This window comes from Archocentrus centrarchus, unplaced genomic scaffold (assembly GCF_007364275.1).
Source record: "Archocentrus centrarchus isolate MPI-CPG fArcCen1 unplaced genomic scaffold, fArcCen1 scaffold_24_ctg1, whole genome shotgun sequence".
Classification (NCBI taxonomy): domain Eukaryota; kingdom Metazoa; phylum Chordata; class Actinopteri; order Cichliformes; family Cichlidae; genus Archocentrus; species Archocentrus centrarchus.
In genome coordinates, this window is record NW_022060254.1 from 176,042 (window position 1) to 192,914 (window position 16,873).

The following is a 16,873-nucleotide window of genomic DNA, read 5'->3' on the forward strand; positions in this document are numbered from 1 at the left end:
TTTCTCATGTTGACACTTACACAACCGACCCATGTTTCTGAACGTGCAGAAAGAATGAAGATTACCAGATCCTGAGCAGATACCATTTCCTGAACAAACAAGTGGTGCCGGGTACAACAAACTCTGCCCCAGGAAGACTTTTTTGCTGATCTGAGTGTTGTCCATCTTACAAACATGTCACTCTTCAAATATTGACTCACCCTTCCCTCCTTCAGAATTTTAGGCCAATTTCAAAACTGCCTTTCATCTCCAAAATTTTTAAAAAAGTGGTGGCCAACCGGCTAATAGAAATTTTAACTGCTCATAATATTTTAGATCAATTTCAGTCTGGGTTTTGCCAGATGCACTCAACTGAAACTGCTCCTCTTAAACCTTCAAATGATATTTTAACACGTAGAGATGCAAGTGAATATTCACTTCTTGTACTTTTGGATCTCTCAGCTGCCTTTGATACTATTGATCATGGTATCCTGAATGAGAGACTTAGAACTTGTGTTGGTATCTCTGGGTCAGCTCTTGAATGGTTGTCTTCTTATCTGACTCAGAGGAGCTTCTTAGTTGCTTCCACTAATTTTATGTCCTCCACTGCTACCCTATCTTGTGGTGTGCCCCAAGGCTCAGCCCTGGGACCAATCCTGTTTGCTCTATACATGCTTCCACTTGGACACATCCTTAACAACTTTGAAGGCATCACATACCATTGCTACGCAGATGATATTCAGTTGTACATGTCTTTTAAACTGCAGAATGCAGCTAAATGATCTGTTCTTCAAGACTGCATTCATGTTATAAAGAAATAACTGCAGTTATTTACTACATTTCTTGTGTACTCTAGTCATATAAAGCACTTCACACTATAACCCACATTCACCCATTCATGCAGACCTTTTTCTGTCACACTCACTCACTCGCTGATGGGCACATGGATGGACAGACTTTGGATTCACTGTATAAGATAGATAATTCACACAAACCTCATATGTGTTTAATAGAATATAACCTTCAGGTGTGTGTGAGGTTGTGTGATTAACATACCCAGAGGGCGGCATTCATATTCTCCATCGTGTAGTTGGCAGCTCTCAGTGGCTGGGTTACAGCTGGTGTTATGACACTGTATCAGACCTCCACTGTGACACATACACTTTTGCTCACAACCCTCCAAGTACCAGTCATCACCCAACTGACAAACATACAGACAATGCAAAAAATAATCAGAAATACTGTCATGTAATACTCAGACTAACCCACACTATAACTCCAAGGTCTTTTAAAGTCAGGTGCAATGCATTACAATATATATAATTTCTCTAAATGAATAAGTTGCCACTAAAAACCCTTGTTGTAACATTGACAGGTTTGTGCCAACTGCAGTGTGTCCACCTTTAATTTAGGTGAGTGTGGATCTCCTTTGTACTGGGGTGTGTGTGTGTGTGTGTGTGTGTGTGTGTGTGTGTGCGTGCGTGTGCGTGTGTGTGTGTGCGTGCGTGTGCGCGCACGCGCGTGCGTGTGTGTGTGTGTGTGTGTGTGTGTGTGTGTGTGTGTGTGTGTGTGTGTGTGTGTGTGTGTGTGTGTGTGTGTGTGTCTCTATGCTCTTCAATGACTGTGCTTGTGAAGTGGCACTATATAAATGAAACTGAACAACTGTCCAGTTGACTCTGGCCATATTTTGTAATATCAACTAAACTTTCGATGAAATTCAGACCAACTTTATTTTATATCAGATGTAAACCTCATGATAAAGTGAGGTTAGCACATTTTAAGAATAAATGGAATGTGGTTTTAAATTGCTTGAAGGCTGGTTGCACTTACAGGATGATAGGTTCCACTAGTGTCCACACAGCCACAGTCTCTCAGTGCCACACATTTGGCGTCGCTGAGAATGAAGCCAGGGTTACACTCGCAACCCTCCACACAGACGTCCTCACAGCCATGTGGTCCGACCACACCAAGACATGTCTCAGGACATGAACTCACGCACAGGGAGTAGGAGCTGTTGGGAGGACAGGCCAGGGCTGTTTGGACAAACGGGGATATAAAATAGTGAGAGGGAACAACAGTAGACAAAGGGCAAAGTAGAAGAGGAGCGATTCATTGATTATGGAGGGGCACTAGGATGAATCAAACAAAGGGCAGGATAGAGAGGAACAGATACTAGAATTAAGACATAAATGAAAGGATAAACATTAGGATGTAGGTAGGATGACATGAATGTTGGGCTTTCTTCTGTTCCAGTAATACCAGTTTAAGGTGAAGTCACCCATTTCTAATTTAGCCATTGTCTATTCCATCTTATTCTCTAAAAGCACTTTAGATTTTCAAATTCTAATTTATCATCTGTCATCATCCCACAGAACCAAAACATTTCATTTACCAATTGTTTTTAAAACTATAAATATCTAGTCTTAAAGATGCCACAGACATCTGAGAATTAGAATTAGCCAAAAACATACACATTTGTTGTCAAAGGAAGTGCAAGGAAACTTATTTTATACATCATGATACAGCCCACCACATATGGTGCAAGTTCCCAAACTTTACATGTCACTTTTGGGGTGGAATTTTCTCTGCCTAAAAATGTATGGTTGTATATACTTTAAGAAAAGGGGGGAAGCTTTCGGCAGTTTTAGAGGGAAAAAAAATATTTTACCATAAAAGCACTCAATGGAAAAGGACAGACAATATTTCCTGCGTTGTTCACACATTAACGCAGCAGGATCAGGAGTGTGCACTGCATTATTGGGTATTCTAACTTCTCCTCCTACTTACTTAGGTACTTACTTAGGATTATAAATGTAAATTACAATTTTGTGGAGCAGGGTGTAAAATGTTTTAGTTACATGAAGACAATTTCCAAAGAATGAAGCTTTGGCAAGCCTAGGTGAGGTCACAGTGACTATGTCTATCTTTTAGATACAGTTTATGGTGTTCACAAAGCATACCTGATGCCGAAACAAAGACAACAAATAATCCTCTTCCAAAAAAGAAGGTTCATCTTATTAAACTAGTGAGAACTTACGGCAGAAGTCAGGAGTCCTCCAATGGTAGACTTTGGCTCCAGCACTCTGGCATGCGTCAGTGTAGGCCTGGAGCTGGTCACACAGCACGTGCTGCTGGCCATTGAACTGACACATGTCATACACACAGCTTTGGAAGAATGGCGTGGGATTAACTACATTGACACACTCCCTGAAACAGAGAAAAACCCTCAGTCAGTTTAGGGAGGATAAGGCCCCTATGCACAGTCCATGAATTTATCCATCAAGCATATATAAATATATATATATATATATATATATATATATATATATATATATATATATATATATATATATATATATATATATATATATATATATATATATATATATATATATATATATATATATATATATATATATTTAGACCCTATTTTGGAACATAGTCATTTTCAATGACTTTCAACTGGTGATTTCAAAGATTTTATGTTCTTTTAATCACAGATGAATGCTGAGGCTCTCTTCCCAATTCATTAAAATGAGAACATTGGAATAAGTGTCTAGAGGCCAAGATAGCTGTCAAGTGGTAAGACTTGGTTTGCTTTGGATTCATCATTATGCTGCAGAATGAATTTGAAATTGACCCGACCTCTGACCTCTGGGTCTGTGTAATAAAATCTACCTAGAAAATAACTTTTCTATCATCTATTTGTCATTTTTGTTGAAAAAAGCATTTTCTATATTCAGGAAGCACAATAAAAATAATAATACATTTTATTTGTAAGCGCATTTCAAACACCCAAGGACACTTTACAGAATAATAATAATAAAAAAAACAAAACAACAACAACCAAGATTTCATTTCAGACAACCAGGTGGTGAGGGAGGAGGGAGGGAGTGATGAGTTAGGAAGCAGGGAAAATGAATACTAAATTAACCAAAGATATTGCCAAGGGGAAGAAGATAAGTAATAAAGAGGAGGGGCCCCAGGTCAAAACCCTGAGGCACACCTGTGGTAACAGGGGAGGGGTGGGATTTGAAAGACTTAAGTTTGATGAACTTAAGTCATTCAAATCTAGCACAGACTAACTTCACTCTGTTGAAATAACTCAGGGTAACCTCAAAAGCCCACATCTCTAAACTGTCAGTCTGCTGGTGTGACTTCATTTGCTCCCCTGCTCAAAATTATTTTACAGGTCAGCTTGATGTTTTTTCCGGGCATTTTACCATCTATCTCAAGGGGTTTTTCAAGGTTGGCAAAAAAAATTAATTAATTAAAACCGCAAGCGGTGATGATCGGGCCCTCGCACCCGACGCATGTGGACCCGTGACCAGTGGCGCACTCGGAGGTTTTTTGATTGTGATGGTGTGCAGAATGTCTGTAACCAATTTCATACATTTCTGTGAAACTAAATCTTTTGCTTTCCATATAAACCCAATGCAGTATTTGGGGTGTGGTCACGGCTGTATCGTGCAAAATAGAGCATGGGTCTCATTTACTTTTTTTGATCAGGATGATGTCAAGCATCTTGAAACAAATTTTCATGCATTTCACAGAAACTAATTTTGTGGATGCTATACAAATTTTCATTTGTTTCTGTAGGGGGCGCTCTTGCATCTATAGCCTTGAATCCGTAGTTATGGGTTCAGCCTGAGTGTGTACATGAGTGATTACATTTTTAGGCTGATCGGGCCAAGCATGTGCGAACGAGAGCCCAAAAAATTTTGTGGCAAGGGAGAAAAAGGAAGGCCAACTTCATCGGCCTGGTGTGACAAGGCCGTTGAATATTCTACAAAACCATGAATAACTTTTGATGGGCTACTTGTCTAGATGATCTGGAGCCATTTTGGTCTCACTGGGTGAAATGCCCTAGGAGGACTGACTTCCTGTAGGGTTTCGGGTATGGGTCCAAGAGACATTTTTGTACGTCTTAGGATGTTATATGAGCCTGCACAATTTCAGATATGTAGATAAAATGTAGCTCCGGGGCGCAAAAAACATGGTATTTCATGATAGGTGGCGCTCTAAGGTTTAGGGACTTTATGCATATCGTGTTCAGGGCAGGAGGCTTATCAAACCACTAAAGTTTGACGCAGATTGGGCAATGTGGCTTTGGGTTACTGCCATTTTTGTCTTCAAAAAAAAAAGCAATGTAAGAAAACAATGTAAGGCCAACTCCTTAAGGATTTTCAGGGGAAATTTGAGATGGTTCTGCTCAACTACCTTGGAGCTGTACCTCAAAGTGTCAAACATGACATTTCCTGTACCCACTAGGTGGCACTGCGACTGTCAGTAAATATTATCATATGTATGGGTTCAGGGGCGGACCGTCATCCTACTGCGGAAGTTTGATCCAGATTGGATAATGCAGGTTTGAACGAGAGGCAATCAAATTTTCCTGGCGAATGATCAAACTTGACTGTGGTGTCACGGCCACGCCCTCTGGTGAAAACTCACCATTTTTGAAATTTAGATTCCCCCTGCTGTGTAGACAAGACAAAACAAATATGAAGTTGATAACATCCAAAACCTCTGAGTTATTAGAGAAAGTATAAGGGCAGAAAATGGCTAAAATCAACCATTTAATTCAAAATGGCGGACTTCCTGTTGGGTTTAGGCCATTGGACCGTGTGGTCTTTTTTGTTCGTCTGGACATGTTACATATGTGTACCAAATTTCATACATGTACGTGAAACACAGCAGAGGGAATTGAACTAAAGGTGGTGCTGTAGAGCCATTTTGAAAGGGCCATGCCTGAAACCATTAAAATACTTAAATTTTCACCAGACCTGACGTGTGCAATATTTCAAGAGTTTTTGAGCATGTTTAGGCCCTCAAAAAAAAAGCAATTCATTTGTTTGAATGTCCAAAGCAATTACAATAGGGCCTTCGCACAGGTTGCGCTCAGGCCCTAAAAAGTTGTAAAAACCCAGGAATCTCAACAGTTTAAGCAGATCAATAACCCAAAGCACATGAGTTCTAGATTCTTACCGGAAGGGTCCAGCAGGGTCTGTAATTTTACCACATTTGTCTGGTTTTACTACTTCAGCCTCCAAGTCGGGGTCGCAGTCCGGGTCAGGCTTTGTTCCTGGGGTGCAGCTGATCAATACAAACACAAAACACAGTGGCATTCCCTTCAATACGTCAGAGATAGTGTTGTAGTACTCGAGATCGGTCTTGGTCTCGAGACCGGTCTCGAGACCGCTTTTTGATGGTCTCGGTCTTGTCATGGACTCGACCACATTTGGTCTCGGTCTTGTCATGGACTCGGACCTTGCGGACTCGGGATTTTATTTCAAGACCAGTCAAGACCACAGCTGTGGAAATATCACTAAATTGCCAGAATACTGTCCAATTTATTTGTTAACATCTTTGCTTTTATTGGATGCAAAACGTACTGATTCAAATCCAACAAAGATTGCGCTCCTCTGCCTCTCAAAGGAGCGCACCTCACAGACTCCGCCCCGGCTAGGTCGCTGCTATTATCGCTGCTTACACCTGTATCATTTCACCGCAGTTTGCAATCTACCACAGAGCACGGACAGTTTCATTCACAGTGTGTACGTTTGATCTCACTATGGTCACGCGTGTGCTGCATAAATCGAAATAACCGCATGAACACGAAGAGAAGTAAGAGGGAAAATGAAGATCAAAGGAAAATTTCAGGCTTCCGATTCAACAAAAAAATCCCAGCATGAAAGGTAAATACCAACCTTCATGTATTTTGATACACAAACTAAAAATTTAATGCAAGTTTTAGGGCTGCAACGATTCTTGGAATAACGCAATTCGATTATTAAAAATCCTCGACACAAATTTGTTGCTTTGATGTTTGGTTTCAGCTCTGCAGCTCAGGTGTCTCCGTGTAAGCGGAGCATTTCCAAAAAAAAACATAAACGACCCTTTAACACGAGTGGATCCCTGAGATGTTTTTTCACGCCCCCACTTCTCTGTGCTGTGAGTGCGCATGTTTGAATGTGCGCGCGTGTTGTGCAGAGGATGTCAGCTGTTATTTTTTTCTTTACGTCAGCTGTAGCCACCAGAACAGATCTATAACCACAGTGTACTGGGGAAAGGGGGGCTGCCATTAGCACTAGCAATCGTTCGGTGCCCCCTCCACCCCCTTCAGTACAGAGGGGATCCGTCAAAATGTTTTTATCAACCACCTGATCAGCAACATGAAGAACAGAGAACTTTGTAGCTGCTCCATCCACCCTGTTTGTTTCACACAGAGAAACATCTGCAGTACGGAAGTTAAAATAAGCTGATGAGTTGTTAAAATGAAAAATTATTTCTTATCCAATTACTTGATTAATTGACGGAGTAATCAATTAAATACTTGATTACTAAAATAATTGATAGTTGCAGCCCTACTTGTATTCAGAAAGCCATAGTCAAACATTAGTTTTCAGCACCAGTAGAGCTATGAGAGGCCTTCAAGAATAAAATACTACAGTTCCCAGCAAGATGATGTCACTTCCTATTGTTGCATTAAAAACGTGATAGTTTATGCGCACAATATGGTGGCTGATATTCAAATGTAGGAAATGCTATTAGCAGCCGAGGAATCTGGATTATGTTTTTGTTGTGTATTTTTTTATGTGATTTCTGCAAACACAGTGGAAGGAAACGGCACTCTGGGACACATTAAATGCTTGATGTATAAATGTAACTTTTCTGGATTATATGCAAAAATGATCATTCTATCGATCTAATAAGGCCTGATTTAGAGTTCTGTATTGATCCTTTGTGTATAACTGAAAATCCTCTCTGAAGCAAACCTCACATGCACCTCAAGAAATGTAACTACACGTCCAAAAAAACTGATTACTGCTTTCTGGTTATGTCTTAGGCCCCATCACTCAATTAACAAGTGGGAGCGGCATTTAGTGGTTAGTATTAGCTTACTAATTAGCATTAGCATTAGTGCTGGGGTGAGAAATATTTCTTGCTAGAACCCGGAAGTTACCATGGCCACCACCAATGGTAACAGCAGAGAAGTAAGTAAGTTGTTTCTCCGCCATTCATACATTGAGCTAGTGGTGGGCAGATTGATCCTAATATCAATAATATGGATGCCAACGTTGGTATTGGTATTGATCAATATCAGTGTGATGAGATCGATACTTTGGCTTCAGTTTCTCTCCTGTATGCAGTGCTGAGGTTTCATCAAAGATGCGAGCTGACTGTCTAAGTGTCGCTCCTGTCACAGCACAGAGCACTTTGCTCCTCCCCTCCCCACAGTGTTTTTTATACTGTCATGTGATGCATAACATATTTTATTTGGGAAAAAAAAGGATTTTGCTATGAAACATTTAAATCAAATTTAAATTTAAATTTGTAGAAAATTAGTGAATGAAGGAACATTTTTTTTTTTTTTTTTTTAAATTAAAAAAAATAAAAAAAAAAAAAAAAGAAGGAACATTTTTTATTAAATTTTTTTATTATACTTTATGAAAAATCTACCTGGAAAAAAGTTTGCATTTGTTCTTGAGTGATTTTGTACACTTAATTTATGAAAAAAAAATCCAGACATCAATGTATGGGGAAAATTGTTTTGTTCTATTGTTTCAGAACAATAACTTTTATTTTGATAAAGTATTTTCTACTTACATATAAACTTTGCCCAATTCTATCCTGGGTTTTAACTAATTAATGATCCAAAGGAAAAAAATCTCAAACCAGTTAAACTTCATGGAAATTCTTCATAATTATTAAAAAGTATTGGTATCAGTATCGGTGATAATGGCCCTGTGTTTACTTGGCATAGGATCGATACCAAATTATGAAGTGTTGCACACAACTACACTGAGCAGCATACACCAGGAGTGATTGACAGTGCTAAGACCCTCCTCCTGGCTCTGACTGGTTGTTTTTGACTGGGAGCGATTCAGGGAGGAGGTGGAGGAGCTCCATTTTTTTCGCAGATTATCGGTCTCATACTGTCTGACATGTGACAGTTTTAACAAATATGTAAAAACCAGATTTTTTATAAAAGTTACATCCTGCAGCTTTAATCTGTATAAGATTAAAGGCTTTAGTTCTTACTGTTGATGAGTGTTTGCCATTTTTTCAGTTTTACACATTTAGCTATGTGGTTTTGAAAAAGCACCCATTTTTACAAAGGTTGTTGGTTTAAAAACAACACAACTTTATGCATAGTTTATGAAAGGCAGAGAAAAGTTAAGACTATTGTGATGAACTATGAATAATTGTTTTACATTCTGTGATAAATGATGGAAGTCACCCAGGAGTATTAAATAAAGATGGTTATATTTATTTGAGCTGTGAGTGTTTAATATCAGGGTGATTTTATGGGAATGCGGATCTTTCAGATCAATTTGAGAAGTGATTTTGATCATGTTTCACATTTTATTGTGTCATGTAGTGTCAGGCACTGGTCTTGGTCTTGTCTCGGTCTCGCCCCCCCTCGGTCTTGGTCTCGACTGGTCTCGGACCCTAAAAGTCTTGGTCTTGTCTCGGTCTCGATACCCTCTGGTCTTGGTCTTGTCTCGGTCTCGGGTTAGGTGGTCTTGACTACAACACTAGTCAGAGAGACTCCGACAGTAGGTTAACAAAAGACAGAACCATAGGAAACGAGAGACACAAAGAGATACATGTGTTTGAGCTCACAAGTCATCTTCATCTTCTTCTGTCTGCCAGCTGTTCCCAAAATCATTGGCATTTCCTACCACGGTGCCATCGGGTTTAGTAAAGTCATTGTCTGGGTTCCCATCATAGTCACCGCAAAGGCCACACATCTGGTCAAAGTAGGAGCTGGAGGGACAAAGACAATATTTACAAGGTGTTGTTTAGCCCTTTAATGTCACTCTAGAAAAGACTGAAGAGAATGCAAGAATCTCTGATGCAGTAGGCCAGGGCATCATCACTGTTTGGTAAAAGTAGCATAACTCCACCATCTTTGAATTGCAACTTGCACAAATGGACAGTTGCTATTGTTTCAAGAACTTTTCACAACAGACATAAAATAGCTCGTGACATTCAGCAGTTCAGATCGAATTATCTGTCAGATTCTTTTCAGATCATTATGTCATAGTTGCGTTTGGAGTCAAAAAAAAAATGATGGAAACAGGGCTCAGCTGTATTTTATGCACATGTGATGCCACTTTTCAAATAAAAAGAGCATTGCCAATATATAAGTAAACAAGGAGCTTCCTAAAATGTCAATGCAGTTCAAACAAACCTCTATACCAACCTGGGAACTGAGATCTGGGCATAATGGTTTCCATCCCAACGCACCTTCACGCCAAAAGATGTTTGAAGGGTGATGAACTGACCAGCAAGACTAACAGACATGAGAGGAGAGGGGGAGTGGGGGAGAGCCACCCGTTGTCCATTCACCTGATTTAGTGATGAAGAAAAAGATGATAGAAAGACATTAAACAGATGGTGTAAACCTCTGATTTGTGGACAGCTTAGTGAGTAAAACTGGAGGAAGAGTGTGGATCTATTTCTGTCTGAGTCTGTCACTGTTTCAGATTAGTTCTTTGTTAAGTTGTTCAATTCAATTCAAGGACTCGCCCGTTATACATAGACACAACACTAGTTCATCCCTTGAGTTAGGGCTTCTTATGTTTTTAACAAAGCTTCATAGATCAGTGTTAAGAAGCTTAACAAAGAAAGAGACAAAAACACTCCTCTGAAAATGGTGAGGCTCAATAACTGGACTGAAAATGAGTGAAAAAGCAGCTTGTGTCCTCAAAAACGTTGAAAGACCCTCAGGAAGCCTGCAGAACTATTGCTTAAGACCACTTTCAAAATTACAAGAAAGTCTGGCTTGGAAGACATGAGGGACAGATCAAGACTTTTGCACAGCTCTGTCATTTCAGTAGGATTTCACACATGACATACATGACATAAGACATACATGGTGATGATACAGCTGGCGTGTGTGGCACGTGTATAGGCACACGTTTTGCCGAAACACAGAAACTATAACAGATAATGGAAGTAATTGATTTTATATACTGACCAGTGTTCTCCTGGCCTTCATCAGGATCACAGTGATTCCATTCACTGTCACATATAGTTTTCTCAGGTATGACACTCCTGCAACTCCTCTCTCCTCATTCTTTCCCTCCACAGAGAACCAAGGACCTGCACAGGGAACACCACAGCAATCAGAAATATTGTGTGTTTATATTAGAGGTGAGTATTGGCAGATATTAGCATATTCTGTTCTTTACATTAGCATACAAAGCACCATTGACATTCAGTGTTTTCTTCTTTCAGCAAATGTGTGAATGAAACAATATGTGTCATGCTTCCTGATGATTCAGTGTACAAATGTTGACTGGAGCAGACTAATGTTCTATGGTTGTTTGAACCTGTCCTGTAATTGTAGTGAACTGATCATGGTAATGAATGGATGATACTCATTTAACTCATTTAAATGTCAACTGATCTGTGGGTTTGGTGTGGCAAGTCTTTCAAAAATAGAAAAAAAATACAAAGAGAAACCAATGAAAAATGTGTGCATACCTGTACTATTCCTACAGGTTCTGGCCAGCGTGTAAGTACAAGTTCCCATGAAACTGTAGTACTTCTTGTCAAATGTGTTGTAGTGAGGATCCCCAGAGACTACACAGTCCTGGGAGCCTGAGAAAAAGGGAACAAAGAGCCTGGATTCATCAGGATCACAAGACTAAAGCACAGCTGAACTCACTGTAAAACAATTATTCAATAAGCGTGCACTTCACTTCTGCTTTGGACTTACGTTGGCATTAAAAACAGATACAGTGACAACAGAATTTTCTGACTAGACAGAAAAGCAGATTCGTTGCTTTTCTTTCCTAAAGAAAAGCAACGAATCTATGATTCGATGATTCTATGATTTGTGTTACTAAGAAATGCATGTAACAATTAGAATGTAACAGGCAAAGCTTTACTCATTTTGGATCTAAAAATACAAACATACCAGTGGGATAGCAGCCCAGCTCTCCATCCTGGAGTTTACATTCGTGCATCGGGGGACATTCCGAGGGTTCACAGGTAATGCCGGCAGCATCACACCGACACTTTTGCTTGCAGTCTTCCTCAAAAAACTCCTCTCCAGGCTGAGAGATGCACAACAAAAGTGACAGTTCAGCATAGTGCACACAGTTGATTGTTTGTAATTATTTTATGCATGAAAGTGTTGTTTTGGAGAGCTCATAAACACATGACAGTTTTCTTTTGGAATTTTGTGGCATTTGCCCACATAAGTAAAAGTGACCTGACACACATAAATCATGCACTGCTGGTCTATCAGACTGTACCTCATAATATTGACCGTTCGAGTGCTTGCAGCCACACGAGTCCTCCTTGATGCACTTGCCAGCACTCAGGACGTAGCTGGGATCACACACACAGGCCTCAGAGCACGGACCAGCGCAGGAGGGGGGTCTTCCAAAACATGTCTCCTGACAAGGATCTGCACAGGGTTCGTAGTGGCTGTTGGGGGGGCAGCTTAGTGCTAAGGAGACCACAAAAGGCTGAAGTTAGTGACAGGGAATAAAAGTATGTGCTGGAAATATTAAGAGAGTCTAGTGATTCGGAATGACAGCTTTTCACAAGAATACTTAAAGATCATTTTTGAACTGACATAAAGCTTTTTGTGTGATTTTGTCCCAACTGCTCAGCCAAGATTGTTTTCAGCTAAAGATGTTTATGAATACAGGACTAAATTAGATCATTTGTCCTTCCAGCACTCACGGCAGAAAGTTTCATTCCTCCATTGTCCAATGCTGACCCCACGGTCTTGGCATTCATTGACATAGGCTTCAATGGCTTCACACAAAATGGGCTTGGCTCCATCCAGCTCACACAAGTCAAAGACACAGTCCTTGAAGTAATTCTGAGAACAAAACATTAGTTTGTTATGATGCTTAATATTACGATGCACCAACTAAAAGCAGAAATTCAAAAGATGTGCTTCACATTCATATCTGTTACCCATATTTCTACAATCAAGCTCAATACATACAATAACTTATGATGTGTCAACAGAAGCTAGTCTTTCATTTAATACACCTTTATCATTAAGTTGGTGCATTGTGTTCACACATTTACATACATAAATTCACTATACTGTACTATACTCTATGTACTAATCTACATGTACATACATTGGGGTTGACTTTGGGTGGCACACAGAAAAAGGGCCATTTTGTCCAGCAGAATGCCACAATAACCAGAGCTTTCATACAGTTCCCGGTCTTCTTCATCACACCCGGGGATGGTAGTGTTGGGTTTCTTATTACATCTGTCAAGACAAATGTTCAGCATAAAAAATGTTGTCTTTTTGTCAGTGGTGCATATAATGAGAACATTTCTAAAAGGAAAAAAAGGATTTGAAGTGTTGGTACACGCTTGTATCTTATGTAATTCTTACTCGGGATCCGTGTTCCAACTGTGTCCAAAGTCATTGGCATTGGCAGCCAAGCTTCCATCTGGTTTGCGGAAGTCATCTTTAGTATTTCCATCATAGTCGCCACACAGTCCACACAGCTTGTTCTGATAGCTGCAGATTACAGGAAAATGAGCACGTCACAGTTTTGTGGAAGCAAGAGTAACAATTCATTCAGCCTTGCAACTTGTTTTAATTCCAGCCAAATGCTGCTTCATTTTCAACATTAGGCTGAACCTCACACTAAAATGAGAATCTAATAACTTGTGCCGAGCATCTGCACAGTTCCAACATTATTGCACTTCTGAGACTGGAAATTCTGTTGACTCCGTTTTAGACTGAAAAGTCTTGGATTGGATTGAGTGTGGACAGGCAGGAATGGAGGCTTTTGAAAAGATCACACATCCACATCAGATGATAGATTGGTAAATTTGTCATTACCTATGTTTCCACGACTTGTCACATTCCCATGTGGATAAAAACAAAAACACTTTCAATATCTGCTGATATTCTCTATGCTAGCAGCTGCTGTGCCATTCAGTTCTGCCTTTTAGCACCTTATTACTGCCTACACATGAAAGAGTCATGTTCAGTTTACATCAAAAGTCCAAATATGTTTTTAGTCCCGTTAGTATGGATGTGGATTTCTGGACAAGTAGTTATTCAGAGAATTTTTCTTCATAATGAAAACATGACTTTGGTCTTCACTCACTCTTTGATCACTTTGATGTCCATGAAGTGGTTTCCATCATAGCGAACAGTCACACCGAAGTTCATGGAGACAGTGTAGTGTTTTCCTGACTTGAACACAGAAACACCAGGGGCCGGGGAGAGTGGCAGGTTGACATTGGTCCCATTAACCTGTACGCGAAAAGAAGGGATAATTAATAAATTTAGCACCAAAAAAGTAATGAAATTTGTCTTTCATACTTTGTTCTAACAATGCAAAAACAGCAATAGACCTTATACCATTGGAAAGCCTGTTTATTTCAATTCAATTCAATTCAATTTTATTTATATAGCGCCAAATCACAACAAACTGTCGCCTCAAGGTGCTTTGTATTGTGGGTAAAGACCCTACAATAATACAGAGAAAACACAACAGTCAAAACGACCCCCTATGAGCAGCACTTGGCAACAGTGGAAAGGAAAAACTCCCTTTAACAGGAAGAAACCTCCAGCAGAACCAGGCTCAGGGAGGGGCAGTCATCTGCCGCGACCGGTTGGGCTGAGGGGAGAGAAAAGACATGCTGTGGAAGAGAACCAGAGATTAATATCAATTAATGATTAAATTCAGAGTGGAGTATAAACAAAGTAAATAAGGTGAATGAGAAACAGTGCATTATGTGAACCCCCCAGCAGACTAGGCCTATAGCAGCATAACTAAGGGATGGTTCAGGGTCACCTGATCCAGCCCTAACTATAAGCTTTATCATAAAGGAAAGTTTTAAGCCTAATCTTAAAAATAGAGAGGGTGTCTGTCTCCCGAATCCAAGCTGGGAGCTGGTTCCACAGAAGAGGGGCCTGAAAGCTGAAGGCTCTGCCTCCCATTCTACTCTTAAGTATCCTAGGAACCACAAGTAAGCCAGCAGTCTGAGAGTGAAGTGCTCTGTTGGGGTGATATGGTACTATGAAGTCTTTGAGATAAGATGGGGCCTGATTATTCAAGACCTTGTATGTGAGAAGAAGAATTTTAAATTCTATTCTAGATTTAACAGGGAGCCAATGAAGAGAAGCCAATATGGGAGAAATCTGCTCTCTCTTTCTAGTCCCTGTCAGTACTCTAGCTGCAGCATTTTGGATCAGCTGAAGGCTTTTCAGGGAGCTTTTAGGACAGCCTGATAATAATGAATTACAATAGTCCACCCTAGAAGTAATAAATGCATGAATTAGCTTTTCAGCATCACTCTGAGAAAGGATGTTTCTAATTTTAGAAATATTGCGCAAATGCAAAAAAGCGGTCCTGCATATTTGTTTAATATGTGCATTGAAGGACAAATCCTGGTCAAAAATGACTCCAAGATTTCTCACAGTGTTACTGGAGGCCAAAGTAATGCCATCCAGAGTAAGTATCTGGTTAGACACCATGTTTCTAAGATTTGTGGGGCCGAGAACAAGAATTTCAGTTTTATCTGAATTTAGAAGCAAGAAATTAGAGGTCATCCAGGCCTTAATATCTTTAAGACATTCCTGCAGTTTAACTATTGATGTGTGTCATCTGGCTTCATTGACAGGTAAAGCTGAGTATCATCTGCATGACAATGAAAATTGATGCAGTGCTTTCTAATAATACTGCCTAAGGGAAGCATGTATAAATGTAAATAAAATTGGTCCTAGCACAGAACCCTGTGGAATTCCATAATTAACCTTAGTGTGTGAAGAAGACTCCCCATTTACATAAACAAATTGGAGTCTATGAGATAAATATGATTCAAACCACTGCAGTGCAGTACCTTTAATACCTATAGCAAGCTCTAATCTCTGTAATAGAATGTTATGGTCAACAGTATCAAAAGCTGCACTGAGGTCCAACAGGACAAGAACAGAGATGAGTCCACTGTCAGAGGCTCTAAGAAGATCATTTGTAACCTTCACTAATGCTGTTTCTGTACTGTGATGAATTCTGAAACCTGACTGAAACTCTTCAAATAAACCGTTCCTCTGCAGATGATCAGTTAGCTGTTTTACAACTACTCTTTCAAGAATCTTTGAGAGAAAAGGAAGGTTGAAGATTGGCCTATAATTAGCTAAGACAGCTGGGTCAAGTGATAGCTTTTTAAGTAGACGTTTAATTACAGCAACCACACATTTATCCATACACAATAAGAACTTTTTTTTATTTTTATCATTTTATATGTTATATTCATATAATTTTCAAATTAAATCAGTGCTGAAACGACCTGCTGTAACTGGTTGGGGAGAGAAATTTCTAAGAGTGTGACTGTTTTTGAACTGCAAAACAGGAATACATGCAGAATACGAGGGTTCCTCCTCCATTTCTTACCTGCACAGTGCCACCTTTGAGAATGGAGATCTTCATCATGTGTGCATACATGGACAGCCTTCACATATGAGACGGTTGGCGTGTTATACCGATTTTCATTGTCAGCATGGACCTCAAAGTATGGCACACTTGTGTCATTGCATGGACTAGACATCAGATAGCTGCAGTTGCCCATGAAGTTGTAATTGCGTTTGTCAAAAGTGGTGTAGTGTGGATCACCAGATGCTATGCAAGTGGATGTACCTGAGGGGAAACTGTAAGTGAGCAATTTTTTTTTCCAAATATTTCAGACATTCAATTAAGTAATTTACAGGGTGTATTAATCCCACCGCTGGAAACTATCAACTTACAACTTCATAACGTAATGTATTTAGATTTAATTTATTACACAGTATTTGTTAAATCATGTTTCAGCACAGCTCCAAAAACTGTTGTCTTCAGGTGTGACTAGACCATCCATTGCTCAAATTACACATATTAAAGGT

At 39.7% G+C, this 16,873-nt stretch overlaps 1 protein-coding gene across 1 annotated transcript in view; it reads right to left on the reverse strand.

The window, feature by feature from the left end:
- The window catches only part of LOC115775610 (IgGFc-binding protein-like), a 65,691-nt gene extending 48,945 nt beyond the window's left edge, over window positions 1–16,746 (reverse strand). The window contains 18 exon segments of the mRNA XM_030723078.1: window positions 1,036–1,180; window positions 1,810–2,012; window positions 3,017–3,186; window positions 5,968–6,075; window positions 9,610–9,753; window positions 10,193–10,338; window positions 10,970–11,094; window positions 11,479–11,595; window positions 11,915–12,053; window positions 12,255–12,451; window positions 12,691–12,832; window positions 13,094–13,146; window positions 13,149–13,240; window positions 13,370–13,498; window positions 14,097–14,245; window positions 16,389–16,434; window positions 16,436–16,642; window positions 16,739–16,746. Of these exon segments, the coding sequence (XP_030578938.1) occupies window positions 1,036–1,180; window positions 1,810–2,012; window positions 3,017–3,186; window positions 5,968–6,075; window positions 9,610–9,753; window positions 10,193–10,338; window positions 10,970–11,094; window positions 11,479–11,595; window positions 11,915–12,053; window positions 12,255–12,451; window positions 12,691–12,832; window positions 13,094–13,146; window positions 13,149–13,240; window positions 13,370–13,498; window positions 14,097–14,245; window positions 16,389–16,434; window positions 16,436–16,642; window positions 16,739–16,746 (2,320 nt within the window).
- Between the last annotated feature and the right edge of the window lie 127 nt (window positions 16,747–16,873).